The sequence below is a fragment of the Harpia harpyja genome, chromosome 13 (genome assembly GCF_026419915.1).
Source record: "Harpia harpyja isolate bHarHar1 chromosome 13, bHarHar1 primary haplotype, whole genome shotgun sequence".
Classification (NCBI taxonomy): Eukaryota; Metazoa; Chordata; class Aves; order Accipitriformes; family Accipitridae; genus Harpia; species Harpia harpyja.
In genome coordinates, this window is record NC_068952.1 from 5,623,905 (window position 1) to 5,646,896 (window position 22,992).

Below are 22,992 nucleotides of genomic sequence, written 5' to 3' on the forward strand. Positions count from 1 at the left end.
GGCGATGACCATAGTAACACCAGGCTAATTTCTTCCACTGAGGATTCTGCAGGGATCTCGCCCTGCACAGTCCTGCCAGAAACTCCTTGTTTCTTGGGATGAGGTGTGTCTTCTCCAGAAGAATTACTGATCATTAAAATAAGTGTAAAAAGTCAGTTTAATCATGGCTTTTAAAATCTTCTCTTTAGCTAGCAGGGGGATGTGTGGGGATGGCAGTCCCAGGAGAAGTGGGGGACTAATCTAGCACCTATTCCTGCATTTTCAAGGCTTTATATTCGCTGTAGATCTGAGTGAAATCAAGATGAGTGACCCCATTGACTTTTATTGGGGCTTTGAAGCCATAGATATGGCTATTATCAGTCTCCCTCTGGACTATTTAGGCTCTCCAGGATATTTTCATAATGGGCTGCAACATGAATGACAGTCTTTATTCAATCACATTCTGGCATGTGGACATTTTCCCTCCCCAAAAAAGAAAAATAGCGAGATAAACCAAAGGCTAACAGAAAAATGGAATACATTAGGTGTTACAAAGCTGTTACTCACAACTCCCCAATGGTTATTTTGCACTTTTTGCCTCATTTTGGAGAATGATACAATCTCCCCCAAGAGATCACATACCATCTTGCTGATTACCACAGATTCACACATGAAATCGCATGCTGAGAGTTTTTCTTGTAACGTTCAAGACAGATGTTTCTCATCCCCCCACTGAAAACAGCAAAGAGAGATTTCATAGCCCTTCTTAATACTAGCAGCTATGCTAAACATTAGCAGCCATCACCTTTTGCTGTAAGTGGTGGCTCCTGGGAGAAATCATGATTAATATCTCAGCAGGCAAATCACACCCATCAGTGGTAACAAGGTGATCATAATCATAGCCTTCTCATTACAGTGTGGACTGAAAAAACTAATCTAGATACAAAGTTCAATAAATGGTTCACATGCCATAATGATACAGTATTTGGAAGGCTTCCCTGCAGAGGAGGCTCTCTGAGACTCAAAATCACTGCCCCGGGCACCCAAGGAAACTGGTCTCAGTTAGGAACCAGTTGATTGTTACTCCCATTGAAGCTGAAGGTCACTGGTGTTCCCTGTGAGAAACCATACAACCGCAGATTGCACTGTCCTCCCACGCAGAGCCCTCATTTGTTATAAAACCATTCTACAACTGATCCACAAGGCTTGATCCTTAAGGGCAACGAAGAGAAAATCTTCAAAATATAACCCTGGAAACAAAACTTCAATTTTCTATTGTACAGTAGACATTTCAGACCTGAAAAAGGATTTAAGTGCCTAACAACTTGCCTACTTTTTCTCCAGATGAAAAATACTGTCTCTCCCTCCAAACCTTGCTTTTTTACAGCCATTGACCTTCACGGCTACAACAACATGAGCAACAGACAGAGAGACAGATTTAAGAGAAAAACAAGAGGAAGAAAACAGCCTGGAGACCGGCTGCACTTTATATAGACAGACAAAACACATATGAAGAAGAATTTCTCATTTTGCTGCTCCCCAGGAAAAGAAATGGTGAGCAATTGACATACTTTGAGATACACTGAAAAGCAAATACTTGAGACTTGATTTTTGGGTGTGCAGAGCATCCACAATGCCTGATAAAATCATTGTAACCCTTCACCAGTTCTCACCTCAGTCTGGCATTTATTTGAAAAAGAACTAAACTTTATAGATAGGCCTTGAAACCCTGAGATAGTATGAAAAAAACAATGCTTTCAAAAATGGAGGTTTAAATCACCTGAATATGTAGCCTTACTTTCAAGAAACTCAGCCAGCAGCCCCGACTGTAACAGTGTGTGTTGAGAGTCAATGATGCAGCTACTTGATATGTTTTGAAAACCTCCCAGCTGAACCTGCCTGTAGGTGTATTGTTAAACTCTTTTCCAAATTACCTGGAAATCTTTGAACAAAAGATGCAATGAAGCATTTTATGTGTAATGAACGTCACTGCTTAGACAGCTACAAGGTGTTCCACCTTGTGTTTTAACCTTCTGCCTCCTGTCTGGCCACGCTCATGTGTACAGGCAGGTGCCAGATACAGTTGTATACGACTAGCCAAGGTATACCTGGAAATCACTTGTACTCCACTCAGGAATGTTACTGAACCAGACTGAATCGGAGTGTCCCTCCGTGTCCTCTGGCATGGGTGGAGCGGAGTGTGTGCATGTCTGTTCCAGCAATTAAAATTTCTAAGGGAAAGCAGCCAAGTGTAGCAGACAGAGGTTAAAAGCTTTAGATGGAAGCCATGAACGAGTAGGTTGGATGGATTTGCTTCTCTATTCTTTGCACGTTCCCCTAGTTAGTATGTTTGTCATCTGATGTAAGTCCTTCCACTACGTTAGCATCCTATGATCTCCCCTGATCTTTCTCAAAATCTTAGATGCCTCGTCCCTAAGTCTTAAAACGTGAATCTGAGGAATCCACAGAAAATCCTTCACTTTTAGTAAAAGTAATTGGACCATGAAAGAATTCTCTGAGAGTCTCTTACTCTGTCCATGAGAGGATTTATCTTAGGCAACACTGGGGCAGTGGGCAATCAAGGGCTAAACCTGGAGCTGACAGAGCTCAGCCCAGCTCCTCTGATTTAATGAAGATAATCTGTATCTGGCCTGAGGAGCCGCTCCTGACTCTGTGGAACAGAGCAAATGTTTGCATGCAAAATAATAAATTTTAGGGTGAGCAGAACAAATGATGCAGGGCCATCTTTTACAACCATTCTCGTAATACAGCAGAACATTAGCTACAGAAATCAGCAGTCATTAGTCAAATTGGAAATGTAACCGTATTAGGCTTTGTTAATCTTTAGTATTCTCTAAACACACAGTATGAAAACAGCACTTGCAGGTACAACCTCAAGTCTTTGATTAAACATAGTGGTGTATTTCAGAAATAAAAACTCAAAGCTGACTCCCACTCTCCCTGTGGGCTTTTTAGCAAATAGAAATATCCTGAAAAGAAGCATTGAACTGTGTTTTCTTACAAAATGAATGAATGTACAGACAGGTGGAGGACCTTGCCCTGAATCTCCTGTGCATAGATTATTGGCCCGAAAATTGATGAACACCTTCTGGTGCTGAGATTTTCAAGGCTGAGCAGTGAACCTGCCCCAGAGCCTCCCACAGATGTTAACGAAAAGTCTGTATCAAAAATGCCTGGATGGTTTTCAGAACTTCAAACAATAACTCTTTGAGCAATGATTCACTTTTAAAGAAGCTGGTTGAGAATTTGAAATACATATTCTTTGCTGTGTAAATTGTTCAAGCTACATCGAAATCAGTGGAAATATGAAAATGCCACTTACTCAAGATCTGTCCTTTAGCACTTAAGGTTACAACATCCTATTCATAATCATCCTAATCATTAGAGATTCTGACTGCCCACAACTCCCATTAAAGTCAGATGAAACTTTTGATGTCTGCAGAATACTTTGTGACCAAGTATCAGCTAAATTACCCCTAAACAGCAAAACTGAGAGAACAAGAGTACACAAAATCTGGGTTAGCTAAAGCATCAGTCTGTGTTCCCAACCATTTGGCAGGCAGAAGCTTTGGAGCTGTGACATGCAGGGCAGCTGACACGGCTCATCTAGTTGCTTTACATCACCCCCATTCTTCTCATATTTGCTGATACGAACTTTTTGCCTTTCCCTTCAACACTTCCAGAGAAAAGTACAGCAGCAGCTGCTGCATTCAGCGTGGCCAGCAGCGTCGTGTAACTAATACACCCATTTGATCCTAGAGGACAGCTTCATCTCAGCACCGTGGTGTGGCGACAGAGTTATACTCCTTTCAAACCCCTGGAAAATCCTAACCCTGTGCTAGCCACAGACAACTGCTGAATGCCAGCACCAAATCCCTCTACATACCACTTGGCGTTTGATGTCCTACCTTGCCCAGGTGCATCCTTACAGCGAAGGATAATTGTTCCACTGGCAGTGATGCCTGCTGCTTATAAATAGTATATATGTTATCTCTACCTATGTGTGTATTTCTGTGAATGAGTGTGTGCATTTATATATATGTCTTGCCTATGTAACCCCGAGAGCTAGTCCTAACCTATCAAGCACTGTGGTAGAAGCAGGAGGCGGGGGAAAAAAGTATATTGAGTAATGCCAGAATATTTCTGAAAAGCCCAATGCAAAACATTTCACAGAAGACATGAGAGAACAGGTCAGCCCATCATGCAGACTACTGGTTGACCCACCCATCGCTTCAGTGGATAGCAGCTTCCTTGTTTAGTTAGCTATTTGATTATTCAAACCACAAAACTCCATGTCTCTCCATATATCAATGACAAGGTAGAACAGGAAGATGGCATTCAACTGTGTCTTAATACATTTTAACAGGACTTCTGCTTTCAGGTAAGAAAAAGCTCAGAAAGGAAATACCCCCAAAAAGCCCACATTTTCTCAGAACAGTTGGGGCCATGACAGTCTCTCCACTTTGTTGATCACTAAATCATAACAATTTTTAAAAAAAGCATTTATGTAAGTTTCAGGGAAGTATACGTCCTATGCCAGAGACAGTCAAAACCATCCAAGAGTTATAGGAGAAACCTCCAAGCTTCTGCACTGCAAGGATAGTGAAGGGCTCAGAGGATTTTTCTTTCCGGCACTATTACAGACATCACATAGGTTAGGTCTCCTGTGTGCAATACAACATGCTTTCTTTGCCATACAAATTTAAGGAGTGAACTCTCTGGAGGCAAGCACGCTTCCCACCCAATATATATAGATTATCCAACCCCATATTCTCCATTTCTGGGTACTAGCACCTTGTTCCACCCCAGGCAATGAGGGGGTAAGAGCAGCATGGAGAGGGTAGGGAAAAGGACAGCATGTGTATACCAAGCCACCTGAGAACAATGGTAGGAGAAACATAATGGGAAATATTTCAGAGGAATATGAAGGAGCAGTGAGGGCAGGACAGGAAGGCAGCAGCTTTCTGAGTTGTAAAGGCAAAGCAATAAGTGAGGAAAGGCATAGACTATGCTGGAGACGATTTTATTCCTAGGCCACATGGCAACAACAGCAGGCAGTTGAGAAGTTTGATCTAGCTGAACCAGAAGAAACTCTCCTTCCCTTACTTATCAAATTAGTGTATTTGGTTTAATTCTGAGGGCCTGCTGCGCCTTCCTCTCCCCTCATCCCTTTCCCACAAACCCAGCTATTCCTTATTGAACCCATCACTACCTGAACTTTTGACACTGTCTAGTTGGGTTTCTTACTTGGCAATGAACAAACAGTGACAGTAACTGCATGGCACGAAGTTAATATTACTAAACTAAGCTACTCCCACAAGCTTCTTGAAACTGTCAAAGTGTTATGGTACTGAGTCACCACCTCTTTTCAAACTTGGTGACTTGCTGAAGTCCCCATCCTCAGATTATCTTTCTTAGGAAGTAAATCTGTCCAACCTAAGGCAGGAGATAAGCAAATACACGTCACCATGACTTGATTTCAAATGAAATGTGTTTCTGTTGTACCATGTTGTGTTTTGCCCCCCCAAAATTAGGTTTCATTCTGAATGCAAATACTACGTGACTTAGTCCAGCCCCATTCACCTCCAGCAAAGTGGAAGTGAATCTTGTCCAGCAAAGTGTGTCCCTCCCAATCAAGGCAAGCATCCAGCTAAGTGACTGCCTGCCATGTTACCAACAGCAGGGACATGACTGAGAAACTACAGAGCTAAAAGTTCAATTCATCACAGCTTGAGAGAAAAAGACAAATTCTATAGTAGATGGCAGTAGAAGACGCCCATCAGTATCAGATACGGGTATGTCCTGAGCACTGCAGTACAGTAGTTTCTGTGCAGGGCATTCAAGAGAGAGCTTTTGCATTTGAACGGCTCAGAAACTTTCAGGAAAAACAGCCCTTCTTCCAGCAGTGACATTTTAAATGAAAAACCTTTGTTTGGAAAAAAAAGATGTAATGGGTTTTATTCTTTTTCTGCTTTCAAAATTTAAAAAATGTAAATTATTTAAAAAAAAAAAAGCCTAACGATTGCACCAGGAGACCACTCTGTTCAACAGAAAACAATCCATTAAAACATCTCTGTTTAAGAAATGAAAAGGAATAAACAATGAAAACAGATTAAAATTTTCAGTTCAGATTCTAGCAAAAAGAAATACCTAATTATACTCTAAACTTCCTTTCCTAATTTTACTTCCTTTTGTTTTTGACAAGCTCTATACTTCAAGGTAAAGAGAGTCCTTGAGGAAGTCAGCCTTCCAGAGAGAAATGTCTAAGAAAACAGATTGAAAAATAAATAAAATTGCCCAATGTTTGTGAGTGACCTAAAGAAAGTCTATAAAAACTGTCGAGTTTGGTTTTGACTTGCCCCGGTGATAAAGAATCCAAAGAAAAGAGATTCTCTTCAGACAAGGCAAGGAAACATTTTTTTTTTGGCCATTTGGCCATTGGGTATACACATTTATGATTAGCACAACTTAATGATTAATACATATCCTCTTCTTGTAAACGTGGGACAAGCGTGCCTCTGCTGTACCTGTAGCAGTTAGCTCCCACAGCTTGCACAACAGAAACCTTGCTTTCCTCCCCCATTCATTGCATTCAGGAAGGGCATCAAGGTGGCCTGGGGAGATTTACAATCAAAGGCTTCCTGGCCTGACCTTTACTCAGCTCTGAGAATATCACAAGCAAGCACCAAAGACACTCCATATATAGCTGTAGAAATACCAGAATGGCATTGCAGAAGAGCAGCCCTTAAATGGCAGACCTGTCTAGAAGATGAAAGTGATTTTTTCCTACAAAATGAAGAATTCTTGCCAAAACGTGTTGACTTCTACGGGGCCTTTCATTTTCAGGAGTTTTCACTGGGAAGGAGTCATCAAATTCTTAAAGCCAAAAGTCTCTATTTATAAAACTAAAGAAACAAGGGAAATTGGTCTTAAGGAAGTTTCAAAACATTAATTCCACTTTCAGACTAGCTTTAGGCATTGGCAGGAAAGCAGAGAAGCCTGACCTTCAGAAAATACAGTCAGCTTGCTATTTTCTTCCAGAAAAAGAAAACCGGTCCCTGAAGTCATCGCTCACACCTCATGAGTCAGGTCATGCCGCAGAGCATAAAAGTGCATGGGATCACACAGCAGGAACGGCCAGGAAGATGGCTGCTCCTGCAGCCAGGTACATAGAAGGGGACCTGGATCATTGTCCAGGCACACGGGGCCGCGCACATCTCCGGGTGTCGTCCCCCCACCCCTGTGAAAAACAACCACTTTTAATGCACCGCCACCTTCACTTATGCAAGGCCTGGGTTTGAAAGGGCAGGAGCCTGCCACACAGCGGGACCACTTCCAAAACTGCCTCTTGCCACATTTCTCGGACCCACTGGATCAACTCAAGTGAAAAAACCATTTGGAGACATGTTAGGAAAAATTCCCTGCTCTGTCCCAGCTGCTCAGTGGTGATGAGGAGAGCCCGGCAGCGGGGCGTTATGGCTGACGGCTGGCCCTCGGGACACACCGAGCCACGGGCCGCCGCTGGAAAACCCATGCAGGCTTCGGCCCGAGCACTGCAGCCTTCGCTCGGCAGCTGCCCTGTCAGCCCTAATTGCTGGAGGAATAAATGAGTGGAGACAGCAGCTAATTCGCCTGTCTCATCTGCTTAAATGGTGAACTCTTCTGGGTACAGCCAGCCTTGTCTCTGCAAGACCCCGGGAAGTGGGGGGCAGCAGCAGTGCGGCCGAGTCATTGGCTTGGGGAAGCGTTGGGGACCCAGCTGTGGGCGGCAGCGTTCAGAAACAGCCGATCCCCCGTCAAATTTGCACATGGAGGGATTTATTTTAAAGCGAGGGGAGAAGGCGAATAAAATGGCGACCGGGCCGCAAAACCCCGCAGCGACCCCTAGGGGGCGCCGTGTCCCGGCGCGAAAAGCGGGGCGGGCCTGTGTCGTCCGCCCCCCCCGCCCTGCTTTTCCTCGGCGTCGCGCCCCGCCTCAATATGGCGCCGCCCGATGCGGCTTCACCCGCCGGGAAGAACGGGCGGCGCCTGCCAGGAGCCGCCGACTTCCGGCGCCGGCCCATTTCCTGGAGGGCCGCCCTTAAACACCGCCCGCCGCGGGCTGCCGCCGCCACCGCCCGCCCCTCCCGCCCTGCCTCCGCGGCATGCCCACGCCGGGAGCCGGCGGCGTGAAGGGAGGCGTCTTCCACAGGCGCCGCTCGGCCGAGGCTGCGAGGAGAAGCGGCCTTTCTCAGCCTCCCGCGGGGACCGTTTGCTGACTGAAACCGCCGGCGCGGGTCGCGTAACGGGAGGCGGCCCTCGCGGGTGGGCGCTGGAGGGGAGCGAGGCCTGCCAGGCCGTCCCCCGGGCCCCGCCGCCCGCCCGCCCTCCCGGCCTGAGGGGGCATGCGGGGCTAGCCCGCGCCGGCAGCCAGCCAGCCAGCGGCGCTTCTCCTGCCCGCCGCCCCTCGCCCCAGCCCCGGTGGTCGCTGCGGAGCTGGCTTCAGGCGGCCCCAAGATGTTCAGCTGGCTGGGCACCGACGACCGCCGGAGGAAGGACCCCGAGGTGTTTCAGACGGTTAGCGAGGGCCTGAAAAAGCTCTACAAAACCAAGCTGCTCCCCCTGGAAGAGCACTACAAGTTCCACGAGTTCCACTCGCCGGCTCTGGAGGATGCCGACTTCGACAACAAGCCGATGGTGCTCCTCGTGGGGCAGTACTCCACTGGGAAGACCACCTTCATCAGGTAAAAGCCGGCCGCCTGCCTGCCTGCCTCCCTCCCGGGCGTGCCGGCACCCTCGGTGCCCGTGGGCCGTGGTGGGGCAGAAGAGGTCTCTGCTACCTGTGCTATGCCTGGATCCCTCTTCTGTCCCGTCCCCCCCTCCGTGCCCCTGGTGCCCGTCAACAGCTTTCAGTTGAAAAGCCACCTGCATTCAAACTCAGAGAGTGTTCCTTTGCAAGGACAGGGTGGTGCGAGATGTCCCACGAAACACCGACGTGGCAAAAAAAGTAGCCCGGAGCAGGGCTGAGGAGTGCGGGCAGGGCATTAGTGTGGATTAGTGTGGAGACGTGAGTCACTTGGGGCCCTCTTGTCTGTTCAAAGTGCAAAGGCTGTGGGAAGCCTCACGCAGGGGTATCCCCGTGACTGCTAGGGTCAGGGTAGCCCCTCTAACAACCATTCTTTTCAGCCTGATGGAGCGTTTGGGTGGTGGGGCAACCTATGGCCTAGGGAGCCTTGAAGTGGGTGCTTGGGTTTGTAATGGTCTGTCTCTCACACTTGCCTCTTTCTTTTCTTGTGCTGTGCCCAGAAGCAATGCTCAGAGTCTAGTTTGAGAAACATGTGTGCTGGGGGGGGGCGGGGGTGTGTGCACAAGAGAAGACCGAGATCTTCAGGGCTCCAAAAGTAAGCCCTGTTTTAACTGTCCAGCTCTGCTGAGATGCTGGGAGCACCAAGCTTGTTCCTAACTGTAAAGAAAGGGCAGCTGCCAGGAGCAGGTTTGATGTGAAACTGTCAGACAGAGGGTTAAACTTTTCCAGCTGGACTTGGTTGGAGGGATCTCTGTTCAGCCACACTGCTAGTTCAACTTGCAGCAACATTTCTCTTGGGATCATAGCTGAAGCTGTGCTGTCTGTGTTTCCTATGTGATTCATAAGCTTAGCATTAAATTCCAGTCTTTTTCTGGTGTGGCTGTGTTGAAATCTGTGGAATTACCCCAGTGTAAATCTGGATGCAAGCCACAAGCAGCCAGCCCTTTGTTCTACCAGTATTTCTTGGTGGAGGAGGGAGCTGTGGAGAGGTGTGAATCAAATTGACTGTACTTCTTAAGGAGTGACCTTGAGAAGTGCAGGGTTTTTTTGTGTGTGTGCTGTAATATTCCAGCTACTCAGTGCCCCAGCTGGGAGCCAAGAACAGAATGCATTTCTGCTACCTTGTCATGCACCTGGCAAACAAAGTTTAAGAGTAAAAAGGCTTTTCTCATGTAAGCAGGTCGGGCAGATGGTGAAGGGGCATGAATGACCCTAAGAAGCATTTGGCACATGGTTGGAAAGCGAGTTACTCTTGTGAAAATTAGAGAGGCTAGCTTGGATAGCATAGCTGTCTCATTCTACTCCAGATCTTTGTTCTGCGACTTGGTACCAAGCCTATTTGAAAGGCTTTTTCTGTCCTCTGTGTTACTGACACTCAGAGCAGAACTTCCCCTGAACACAAGGAGGTTGCTGAATATCCATTCCTGAGGCTGCTGGCTGTGTAACTAGAGTATCTCTTCCTAATGCTTCTCTGGATTGCCAGCATCAGTGTTTCCCTGCAGTCTCACCTGCATGCTGTTAGCAGAGACTTCCTGCCTTTGCCCCTCTCTGTTCAGTGAAGTCGTCCTTCTCTAAGCCTGAGCTCCTTTTGCAAGCTCAGGTGCCTAAAGCATGTTCCAGGCAAAAGGAGAAGACTGAGTCTTCACTTGTGAGATTGCAGCAGCACTGTTGCTCTGCTGTCAGCAAGCTGATCTGAGCCTCTCTTTGACCACTGCATTTCATTTGTGCTTGTGTCCTCTTCTCCCAGTCTTCTCTGTGAACAGGGCTGGGATGAGCCTACTCAGAGACTATGATCAAGCAGAAGTGACCAGGAGCTTCTGCTTTACAGGAGTGCAAAATGGACCTGAGAAGGCCTTCCAGGAAGGCATAAGAAGTGAAAGTTGAGAACTCTTGGAGAACGCCCAGGGCCTCTAGTAGTAGGAGTGTGAGGGTCTGTTACTCTAGTATGTTCCCAACCGAAGGCAGGAGGTGCCAGAAAACTGAGTGGTGCTCGTGATAGGCTTCCAGGGGGAGCTTGCAGGCACTGGTCACTAGTGAGCTGGGATAAGCACCAGATTAGCATCCAGAGTTATTGTGGGAAGGCGAGTGGGAGCTAAAACTGAGAGCAGGGAGGAGTTAAAGGGGACTGGGGGAGGAAGTGGGAGGGAAGACAACCATTATGTCTTGGCAGTAGAGTGAAGCAAGAAACCCTGTGGACATCTCTTCCATAATCTCTTCAGGATGGGGGATAATTGGTGTTATCCTTATGTATACATTCCACTCTAATATTGCACTCTGCTGGTATTGCCATGCAATTTAGGCAGATGACAGTGTTGCTAAACACTCATGTGGAATGAACTCAGTCCCAGTTCACCTGGATCCCAGTATACCATTTAAAAAGAAAAGGACAAAGGACTTTAGTCACCTACCTGAGGTAGGCTTATCTCCTAAACATCTTCCCTTGTTCTTGGGGAATCTGAGGTGTAAGAAGGAAGAAATCATAGAATCATTTCAGTTGGAAAAGACCTTCAAGATCATAGAGTCCAACCATTAACGATGCCCCCTAAACCATGCCCTGGAGTACCCTATGCAAGGCTCTGAAGCACCTCAGCTGCAGCATTTTGCTGTGAGGCTGCTCTCTTGTCAGGAGCTGATGGCAGAAAGAAGGCAGTCAAGGTCAGCAGTGAGAAACATTCCTAGAGGCTGAGGTGGGGAGGAGGGAGGTGATTTGTGTGGGTCAAAGCCAGTGAAGCGAGATCAGAGCACTGGCTTGTTTTCAGTGGAACCAGGCTGTTTTCTCGCCTCCTTTCAGGGACCCAGGGAACTGAGCCTTATTTTGCTATGTGAAAGATGTAGCGTTGCTAACTGCAGCTTTTCCATTCCTGGCTCCTGCTGTATCCTCTTCTGCATTCCCATTTATCTCCTCAGCATACATTTGGATGAGGCTTTTCTGCAGGGCTGGGGTCTGAAAGGCTGTAATGGTGAGGGCAAGGCAACACCTCTACCTGGGAATATCTGACAGCCACAGCAGGATGTCGCTGGAGCCTGCCTTTATAATGTTATTGCTTTTTATGTTTCCTGTAAGAGGGTGGGAGTGCAGGACAGAACATTAGTCTCCTAATTAACTTAGATTCAGTGGTCTTTTCTAAAAATAATCCTGGCTTCTGTCCAGCCATCCTGCTAATAAAATAAACAAGCCTGCCAGAGCCCTACTAACTGTCAACATGGCTTGCTTTTCTGGTGTTGCCACCCTTTCCTCCTACAGCTAATCATTTACATGTCCTGGCCTCTCCAGACTGTTTGTTACAGGCTGCATGCAGTGCTCTGGTGTGACCTGGCGTGTGGCCCTGAACCTTTCATCTCTGCCTGCACCAAGCAGTTGTCACCATTTCCTTCTGCTCTGCCCTTCTTCCCTTTCCCGCTTTGCATCACCTCTGCTGCCACACACAGCAGCATCCTGCATGGCTCCTGCATGACTCATCACAGGCAAACAGCCCCTTCCCCCACATCCTGCAGAACTCCTGCCTGGAGAGCCTGGGATCTCCTCGCCTGGCTCCGATGCTGCTCCAAACCTTCCTGGGAAAGGGTAACCCAAGCCAGGCTGACACTAATGCAGCTTTCCTGCCCTTGTCCCTCACCTCCTCCCCCCTCAGCAGGAGCAGGGACAGGCCTGAAATGGGGCAAACAGCATGATGTTCCCAGCCACATACCAACTCCAGACACTTCTCCAAAAAACAGATTGTCATAAAAAAACACCCCCAACATTCACCTCTTGCCTGGCGTGCTTTGTAGGCTTCCCCAGCCTGGCTGGAGGTCACTCCCCCAGGCCCTTGAAAGTGTTCAGCAGCTCAGAGTAAGGCATGCTGCACTGGCAGGGGAAACTGCTCACTGTTGGTCAGTGTTTTTCACACTTATTGTTTGCTTTTCTCTCCCAGAAATCCCCACAAATGTGACAATTGCATGTGTTCTCTAGCTTGTTTCTGCTAGCAGAAGCAGCCTGTGGCACTGCCTAGCAGAATTGCTTTCCCCCTGTCAGGCAGTGTCAATAAATCCCCTTGTATTTGTCCAGTGTACAATGAGATTCTTGTGCTGCAGTCACCCTGCTGCACAATGTACCTGAATCTCCCACAGAAGCCTTGCTTCAAATAGATGCTATGATACTAGGCAGTGCAAATCTTCATCTCTGCTTTCATACCACTTGTTGCACATTAAATCAATTAACATTGGCTTGTAGCTAGTTCTATATGAGAGTGCTTTTGTTGCGATTTTTTTTTTAAGTCTTATACAAGAAATAAACACAGAAATGCTTTGAAACTTTAGCTGAGTGGAGCTGTGATAAAATTCTTTCGAGCAGCCTGGCTGGAGAGGAGTATTGCTATTATATGCAGGGCTTTTGCTTAGACTTTCTCAGAAGCTTTGTCTATAAATGACAAAACCCCCAGGCTTTTTTATTCTCCTGTTGCTCAAAAGCTATCATACTACATGTGCATCTCAAACCTGTAAAAATACAAGCAGGTTATTGTTGTGGCAAGGCTGTGACGTGGCATTGGGGGTAAGGGGTGTTTCTCAAAAGCAATTTACTTGTTGCATTTGACAATTGTTATCACTACCTGTTTCTTTTCTCTCTCTAGTATTTGCAAGTGGATAACTAAAAGATTCATTTCTATGGATTCAGTGAATGCCCATCCATATATCACTCTTAAATATACTATGTCAGATGAAAAGCCAAGTACAGAGCGGGAGCACGGGAAAGCCAATAGCAGTGACTAGCATTGCAGCAATGTCCATGGGGCTAACATTTTTGAATTGTCATCCAGGAGGCCTGAGCTTAGTTTCCAGAGTCCAGCCAAGTGGCTTCTAGAACATTCAGAGGATAGTGTACAGAGCCTTTGGTGAGAGAAAAGTAGCTCCTCCTTGCTCTCAGCAGCTTGGAGCTAGAGAGAAGTTACTGTAGCTGCCAGGAAGGTGTATTGTGATCTCCAGCCAGGGAGGTGTCACACACCAGCTTTAGCTGCAGTCTGCTTTTGTTAAGTAATGACCCACTTTTATGGGAAAGTTCAAGGAACCCCTGCATAGGCTTTAGGTAGATAGGATGTATCCACCCTACTGTAGGAGGTCAGAGGGCTTTTCCCTTCCTGGAATCCTTCCTGGATTATTTCAATTTTTTGGAAATTGCTAAACAGCTGCTGTTTCATCTGAGTTGCTCCCATTAAGAGAGGTCACTTCTGGGGGCATTCTGGTGAGCACAGGACTTGGAAATCACTTTGGATGAAAGATAGAAGAAAATACATGATAAAATACCAATAAAGGAGGTGGTCAAATCCTAAGGCAATTATGGATATCATTGCTGGAGTTATTCTTGCTGCAGCTATTCTCTTCATTAATATGTACCAAGCCAGATAAGTAGCAGTGATTTGCAGTATGTCTTGGGTGTACATTTGCTTGTTTTACCTCTGGATCCAGTTGATTTGGCCTTACCCATTGGGAACTGAAGATGCTTTTGCTGACATGGTGTCAATAAATAGCCCTGCTGAAGAAGCACAATTTTTTGCTGTTCCCCAAACAGTGATTACCTCTGTTAAAATGACAGTGAAAGCAGGAACCCCTGAAAAGTTATCACAAGCCTTCATGCAAGTGGTCCTGTAGTCTCTCACATAGAAAACTTGCCCTCTGATGAGACTCACCCGAGTGAACCAATGCTGGTTGTTCAACACACTGGTCTCAACCATGAAAAATCCTCAGCCCTTCTCCTGTTTCCTTTTTCCCTATCCCCTGAATCTAGTTTTAACATCACAACAATTCTATATTTATCTTTCTACTTGTACTTTCTACCTACTAAAGATTAGGTCAAAGCACCAGAAGAGGAAGTGCCAGCTATCTGCTGGCAACAAGCAACACAGTATAATACTAACTTCCATAACCTGGTGGTCATTATGTTCCTCATGTAACAATCCAGAGCTTATCACCAGGTCAGGTGGTATGACACCATCCTGTACTGAGGGTTAGACCAGTTCTAGCTCCCTTTTTGCAAGCCACATGGATGCAATGGTCTTAGTTTTCAGCACAGGACCAGCAGGTGGGATGTTTTCTGCACCCACAGACACAAACCTGACCTCAGTGATGGCATTTGGCTCCTTCATGAGCCAAAGGGAACTGTCCCATGCACACCATTGACCCACCCTGAATTTGGCATGGTGAGTCAGGGTATTCTGCCAGGATCCTATTCAAAGTCCTACAGCCACATGGGTGACTATCTTTCTCTGAAATTTGCCAAACTGTAGCTTCAGAGAGGCTGCCAGAGGCTTAGGAAATAAGGGATGCTGTGCTTACTGTGCTATTTAGCTTGATAACAAATATTGGGATATACTCTGCCACCCACATGCTTAATGCTCAATATGCTTGAGCAGTTTGTCATGCAGACCTGTAGCTGTGTTGCAGAAGCACACAAGAAGGGACACTTGAGACTTCAACAGTCAAGTACGGGAGAAGCTGGCATTTGAGCAACTGATTTGGACTGGGGGCTAAGCACATTAGTTGGATGAGTCTGCTGAAATGAGCAGCGGTGAAGTAATTGATATTGGCACCAAAGGCCGGTAAGGTTTCAGGATTAACTCTGTGATTGCAGTGAACTGCTGTTTTTACTTTGCTATGCTAAGTCTGTTCCAAATATCTTGAGGATTAAAATACTCAAAATGATCAAACATGATGACAGTCTCTTCCCAGCAGCTATAATCATCTCAATTTCTTAATCCACCTGAAATAAGAAAGCTTTAAACATGGAGATCCTGAGTAGAAAAGCTACCATGTTTATTGAACGATTCAGTGGCAGTGCTAAAAATAGCCTCAGAAGGATCCATACTCTTGAGCTTCATAATTACACTGCAATCTTCAGTACAACTCATTTAGGACTTAGGCAGCTCATGTCTCATGCCTACACCCTGGGTTTTTTTTTGTCTACAGGTACCTGCTGGAGCAGGATTTCCCAGGGATGAGGATTGGACCAGAGCCTACAACCGACTCCTTTATAGCAGTTATGCAAGGAGATGTGGAAGGAATCGTTCCTGGAAATGCGTTGGTGGTAGATCCCAAAAAACCATTCAGGAAACTCAACGCCTTTGGCAATGCCTTTTTGAACAGGTCAGTACTCCAGATCTTAGGTGCTCTGAAGAATAAAGCTAGAACCTAATGAACAGCATAGCTAGCAATTTAAAGGGATAGGGCATTACACTGTTCTTCCTTTTTTTCCCCATCCACATGGCTGATGCAAAGCCATTCCAGTCCTACCGGGTGCACATCAGTCACTCAGTGAAGGGCAGATTAACAAATTCAAGTGGGACAAACCTTCATTTTACTTGAACAAACAAAACAAAAAACACAGCACAGCCTGTCAAGCTCATCCTGTAGGAGTCTAGAGGTAAATCTCTTTATTACGCTTTGCTCTCCCTTGCTTTTATATTCCTAACTTCTTCCATTCTGCCATTAGTTCAGTTCCCTGAAATTAAATAGTCCAACCAGACGTAGCCACTAGAGTTAGTAGAGAAGTGGAACTGGCACCATATGCGCATCTCTGCTTTCTTGCATTTTTAAACATTGCTTGAATGTCCCCCTTGTAACAAAACCAGGCTCTCTCCATTCTAATGCCTTATACATATAACCTCAGGTGCAAACTGATGACAGCTCTAATATCTTTCCATAAAAATACTGTAGCAGGGGATTTGGACAGTGGCTCTGTGACATGAGGAATGTAACCTTTCCATCCCCTAGACCTAGCCCAACCATACCGAGTTGGATCTAGGCCTTGCAGGAAGCCAGCAGTACACACCCATATCCTAGATGAGCACAAACTGTGCTACAGCAGGCAGATGGGAACAAACTGACTGACTACACCCATCATTGGCGCCTTCCCTGCTAACACAGTGTGGGAGATGTAGCAAACATGGCAGCTGCTCAGCCAAACAACCAGGAAAGCTGGGCTTTGGCTTGCTTTCTAACTTCTGAGCTTAGAGAGTGTCTACCTAGAGAGTACATCATCTCCTACCAGCACTGACCACAGGAGTGCTGGTGTAGGCTGCAGTGAGACAGGGAAGGGGCCTGTGGAGAAACATGGGGAGAAGCTTGATGAGAGAAGAGGAACCTAGCTGGAGTTGCTACTATGCAGAGAACCTCACAGAGCCTCTGGAAGCAGTATCTGATCACTACACAGGCTCATCATTCAAATACATCAACATGGTCCTGCACCAGAGAGACTCTCAGATGTTTTCAATATTTTATAGGGCCCAGAACATCTGCACCTGGCCAACAGTTATGTCAGGTGACTGCCCACTCCCTATACCAGGGGAGAAAGATTGTTTGCCCTAAGAAAATAACAGGCCTCCTGCCTGGAGTGCGGAGATAGCAGATGAAGAGAACATCATTCAGAGCAGCTCTGCTGATAGCCAAGAACAGCCACAGCTAGCAGACAGTTCACTGCAGAGGAGAACCAACATCAGGAGTAAGGAGGCCACGCATGGAGGGCAAAAAAGCAAATGCTCCTGAACTGGACTGATTGATGTGTCCTGAATGCAATTTGCTCCTCATACAGCAAGGGATCTCTGTGTCCGTTAGCCTAGTTCACTGTATCATGCAGTGCTCTTCTTACTCTCCTGCTCCTCTTCCTTCTCCTGTGAGGAGGGAGTCAAGTGTGTGCCTGTGAGGACAGGAACGCAGAGGGGCACAGCAGTGACTCAGCAGCAGCAGAAGTGCAGTCCTGCTAGCGATGCAGGGAGTAGCCAAAACAGCCAATTAACCCCTTTTCTGCTGACAGATTAAAAAAGGGGGTAATGATTTCTTAACTAGCAGAGGAAGACATGCTAAGAGGGACTAGCTCAGCAGTGTGAGCATCACAGCTAATTAGGAAATTAAGCACATGTAAGAACTGACTCGGAGGGCCAGAAATTTAGCAGATATAAGTCAGGGTGCATCCACTGGACTGGATCAAGCCACCCACACTTACCCCTGTTGTGGGCCTGGCTTCTTGGCAAGAGACAATGCAGAGCTGTCTCTGCCTTGCACATATCTTGCTGCTGCTGTGTGTATGCCAAGGCACTGACCTCAGCTAGGAGGCTGTGAGCAGGAAATTTGGAGAAGGGAGGTAATCTCCAGGAGCCACCCCTCTAAGCTGAGATAAGAGAGTGACCCTGGGCAAGTCTGCTTTACCCGTGGGTGGTTAAAGGTAACAACTGGCTATGGGCACCAGTGGAAAGGAACAGAGCAGCATAAGGCAGCAGCATTCACATAGACCATGCTAGTCTTGGCTGAGAGGTGGCAGCCCATGGCACTGTGTCATCTGGGGTGCAGAGCCTGCTGCTCCAGAGGAGCTAAGCAGAGGACCAGAAGGAGTGAGCATCCAGCCTCAGCTGGTACTCCCTTCCCAGCAGAAACTGGGATCTGCTGCCTTCCAGGAAGCAAGGGAAGAGTGGTAGTCAGGATTTGGCTGGGAGGCAGCAACTAATTGTGCTGCTCAGAGCCTGTCTCCTCCCTCCCTTCATTCCCAGGAGATGGAGTGCCTGCCCATACCTTCCTGGCTAAGGAAGGGCATTCTGGTAAGGGCAGAGATAGGGCTGACAAGCTGCCCAGGGCTGAAAAGAGGGTAGCAGCTCTGCAGTACCCTGTCTCTTGTCTGCCTCTCCTTGCCCCAGGTGGTTACTGGGTACTGAAAGAAGGGCTTGTTTTCCTCACTCCAACTCTGCTGGCAGTACCCCAGCTCTGGAGGGATCCCAGCAGAGAAATTGCAGGTTGCACCTTGTTATCAGGAGGACTTGTTTGGCACCAAGGGCCTGGAACAAAATCAGGAATCTCAGCCATTACTTTTCTATCACATTGGCTTGGTTGCAAGATTCCTCCCACCCCCAAAGTCTGTCTTGGGAAGCTAAGGTGGAATCAGCCCTGCTTTTGTGGTGTAAACAGTGGGAGACATCACAGATAACAGGTTCCTCCTTCACCCCCATGCTCTACCTGTAGAGGTAGTGGAAGTCTAGATTGGCAGCACATTCTTTCCTTCATATGGCCCACGCAGAATTAGGTCATGCTCCCTGAGATCCTGCAATTCTGCTGGGACAGCAGGAAGGCAGCAGCCTTAACAACCTTGCCAACAGAACCAGAATGCACTCACTCATGCTGGCCTCTGACCTTGTATCTGAAATCTCCTGTGGAGTACTTTACCTAGAGAAACTGGTGGAAAATCCCCTTGCCTGAGCCATTTAATATTAGACCACAAGGAATGCTCAGGGCTGTAACAGTGGCGAGCAAACATGGGCTGGCAGGACAGGGGAATAACATGACCTCCTGAGCCTTTTGTTCTCTGCTGCTCTGCCTGGCACTCAACAGGAGAATCAAGCCAGTCCCCTGCTTCTACATGAGGTGTTACAAATTCAGAAATGCTCCCTGTTGCAACCTACCAAGCTGCAGATGTGAGAGAGAGAGGCTGTAATATGTGGTCTGAAATAGCGGACAGCTTAGGAGAGAAGACACTCATCTAACCCATGAGGATTCACTCTTGTCAGAATTTTCTTGGAGTCATGCAAGTAGAAAAATTGGGGTGGGGTTGTAGCATAGCCTGGAGGAGCTCATAGCTGCGGGGACTTCAGCAGAACCAGCCACTCAGAGCGCTTCAAGCCTCTGTCTGCCTTGACTGCATCTAGTGGCCCTTGTGCCAACCCCCATCCTTTATGTGGTTCTGCTTCCTCCCACAGTAACATGGTTTTTATGCCTGGAAGTCACACCGCCCTATTAATATGCTTACATACATATACACACACATATTTATAGCTCCTGGAATGCCATCACAAAAAGGCTATCCCTGAAATGCTACTGGGAGCCATGTAAGTGGATAAGCTTTTACTGTCCTTTGCCGTTACCAGCAACTGAAATAGATGAGCTGCAACCCACTAACAAGAAGCACAAGTTACTCTTCTTAGGCAGTGATTTGCATAGCTACAAGATGGGGAACAACTAGCTAAAGAGCAATTACACAGAAATGGAGCTGCAGAGGGGGGAAGAGTGAATTACAAACTGAATGTAAGTCCACAGTGTCATACTGATGTTACAAAAGCAAACATCTTGCTGAGATATATAAACAGGACTGTCATATGTAAGAGAGAAGGAGCAATCCATCCACTCTGTGCACCACTGGCAAGCTCACAGCTGGATTACCACGTCAGCTTGGGGCATCATGCCTGAAGAAATATGTGGAGTAGTTTGAGAGGACCCAAAGGAAAGCTGCAAGGGTCTTCAGGGATTTAGAAATGAGCTGGAAAGGCAGCTAGAGAGAACAGAAAGAGATTGGGGGGAGAAAAAAACCCAACCTGTTTTCTTTAGAGGAAAGACTGGGGGGAGACAGGATGACAACAGTATACGTTGTGATAAGAGGGGAAAAATAAATAATTTTCCACATCTACTGTGTTTGAGACTGGAAGGCATTGTAGCATGGGAGATTTAGATTAGACATTAAGAAAAAGAGTTTTTGCTGTAAGGGTAAGTAATGGAGTAGACTTCCAGCAAATGTTGGTGCATCGGGATTGTTATGGATTTGAAGAACACTTTAGACAAACATCTGATTGATCCTGCCTTGAGGCAGGAGGATAGACTAAGTGACCCCTTGAGATCTCATGCTGCCTATGCTTTAGGATTTCCATGTTGCAAGAATAGCACACTTTCTGTCTAAGACCAGATTTGAAGAGAACAAAAATCCTGCAATGTTGCTGATTTTTAATTTTTTTTTTAAACGAGTTACTTCAGTTCACTTGAGTTCAGGACTCTGCAGGGGAATGCTTAAGTGAAGAAAAACAAATACCACTTCTTGCTAAAATCTAAACAGCAAATGAAAACATTTGGATTTCCACATTTTCATTAATAATTCACAATTTGGGGGCCACATAAAAACCCTGTCATAGGTCATGACTGAGACCCATGTTCCAGAAGCAGCAAAATAGTCAGAGAAAGTGCTTGGTTCTGGCTTCTTTCTCATTTCTTTAAATCAACAGTAGCTCCAAGCTCCAACTGAAGACTTGTAAGTGAGATCAGAGCCTGGCTTGTCCCATGCTGCCTGTGATGTTCAGCACATCATAAATACCTTTTGCTTTTATTTTAAACACATGTATTTTCACACAGGTTCGTTTGTGCCCAGCTACCTAATCCAGTGTTAGAGAGCATCAGCGTCATTGATACACCAGGAATCCTTTCTGGAGAAAAACAGAGAATTAGCAGAGGTAAGTCTCAAGTTCACTTTTCTTCCAAATGACAGTAGTGAAAACCAAAGGGACTCTATATGAGTTTTGCCTCAAGCTATACAAGCTGTAGACAGAAACACTAGTAGGAGCGTCTCAGAGATACAGCATGACTTTACCAATGTCCCTTTGGACTTGATTTGCAATCTGCTATAGAGAATTGAAATGCTTTCAGGGAAGGTTGCTGACAAGGTCAGCAGTACCTGTGTCACAGTCCAGTATTTCCCAGTGGAACAAATTTCCATCGGAAAGAGTCAATCTATACTTATCTGCTTTGCAGAAACACTTGCTTTCAGTGACTTATTGATGAGCAATAGGCAAGGCTCCCATGGCAATCAACCTGGTTTCTTTTGAGCTGACCTAGCAGTTTGCTTGCACTGTCCAGGCTTCCTAAATCTAGTGCAGGACTGGATTGGGCTTAAGAGCCATTGGCACCCAGGTTCTTCATTGCAGTGGGGAGTCTGGAAATCCTGGGGATGCTAAATGGATCTGATGAATAGCACAGAGTCTCTTAGTGAACTTCTGAGTGTCTCAGACTGACCCTCTGAAGTGGGCAACTTCTTGATACTTTAAGCCTAATATCTGTGGTCACTTTCTTGCTCTGTAAGGTAATGGTGGCATAGCTCGCATTTCTTGCAGGTTCCTTAGACAAAGCTGGTAGCTATGCATCATTTCATTGCAAGAAAGCCAAGAGTAGTAATTGCAGCATTCAGGTTTGAGAAGATCAGTTCTCATTCACACTGCCTATTAACAATGCACAATTAAGTTTCAGCAGCACAGGCTCTACCCAAAGTGCTGAGGCCTTTCCCATATTTTGCTGTTCTGTCCTGTAAGATTTCTGATGACTCATGCCTTTCCCACTTCTATAACACTCCTTGCATTGAAATTATTCTTAGAAACTTCCTTTTCTCTTTTGAGCAGCCACCTTGCACAGAGCTAGGTCTTTATTTTACTGGGATCTTGCACCATGGGGACCTTAGCTAAAGAAGCATCAATAAAGCTATAAAGGACAGCTAGAGTTAGTTGAAAACTCACATTAAGCTTTTTCAGCATGGGTCTCTGCACTGCTAGGGGATCATAAAGTCCTTCCAGGCGGTCTACAAAAGGTAACAAGGTGCGCAAGCCTTCATCAGAAGGTTGAAGAACATGCTGTGCAGGCATTCCTCCCTTCAGCAGAAAGTGTTTAAAAGTGGAGATAAACATGGTGTAAACATTTTTCAGTCAAAAAATGCCACTGAAAGCAACCAGTTCTCTTGTGGACCTATCACTGTGAAGAAAGCTTGCTTAGGAGGAAATATTTTTGTAAAAAATAAATAAATAAGTTGTATGCCAGTCAAAATGGACCTATTTCAAGTCCCAAAAAACATTCCATAGTCCCTTTCCTGAATCTCCTCACCAATTCAAATCCTGACATATATTGCAAGATTTTCCTATTTTGCAGCTATTTCTAGTACTAAAAATATCCTCCTGCAAAATGTACTGGCACTGTTATAAAATTCACTGGTGCACTTTGACCCAAGCCAGTAATGCCTTTCCAAACATCTGGGAACAGCTGAGGGAATGTTCCTTATAAGCAGAGAATGCTAAAGGGGAGTCCCAGTTCTCTAAGCTTTTGCACACTATACCTGTTTGTAGAACTGGAGGCCTGTCTCAGCATGTGGAGCGGGTTTTTCCTGGACAACTTTTCTGCCCTTAGTGCAATTAAGTGCTTGTGCATTGGCCCTGTGACTACAGTGTGTGGTCACTCCACCCTTTTGCTGGGAGGTGAGAACTCTAGATGGAGCACAGCCATCTCCTGCTCATCCTACCATCCCAGGAATTTGCTCTGCTACACCTCCAGCCAGACAAGGAGTCTGTCACAACCTGGCTGTCAACTGACCTAATCGCAACAGTTAGAAGTACAGGGTAGGTGGGATTTCACTGCATTGCTGTTTATGTCCAGGACAGCCTGAAACTGGTCATGTG

The 22,992-nt window shown here is 46.2% G+C and overlaps 1 protein-coding gene across 1 annotated transcript in view; it reads left to right on the plus strand.

The window, feature by feature from the left end:
* Positions 1-8,139: 8,139 nt before the first annotated feature.
* The window catches only part of EHD3 (EH domain containing 3), a 30,099-nt gene continuing 15,246 nt past the window's right edge, over positions 8,140-22,992 (plus strand). The window contains exons 1-3 of the mRNA XM_052806797.1: positions 8,140-8,723; positions 15,725-15,901; positions 20,912-21,009. Coding sequence (XP_052662757.1) covers positions 8,497-8,723; positions 15,725-15,901; positions 20,912-21,009 — 502 coding nt within the window. The 5' untranslated portion in view covers positions 8,140-8,496. The remainder of the gene's footprint in view (positions 8,724-15,724; positions 15,902-20,911; positions 21,010-22,992) is intronic.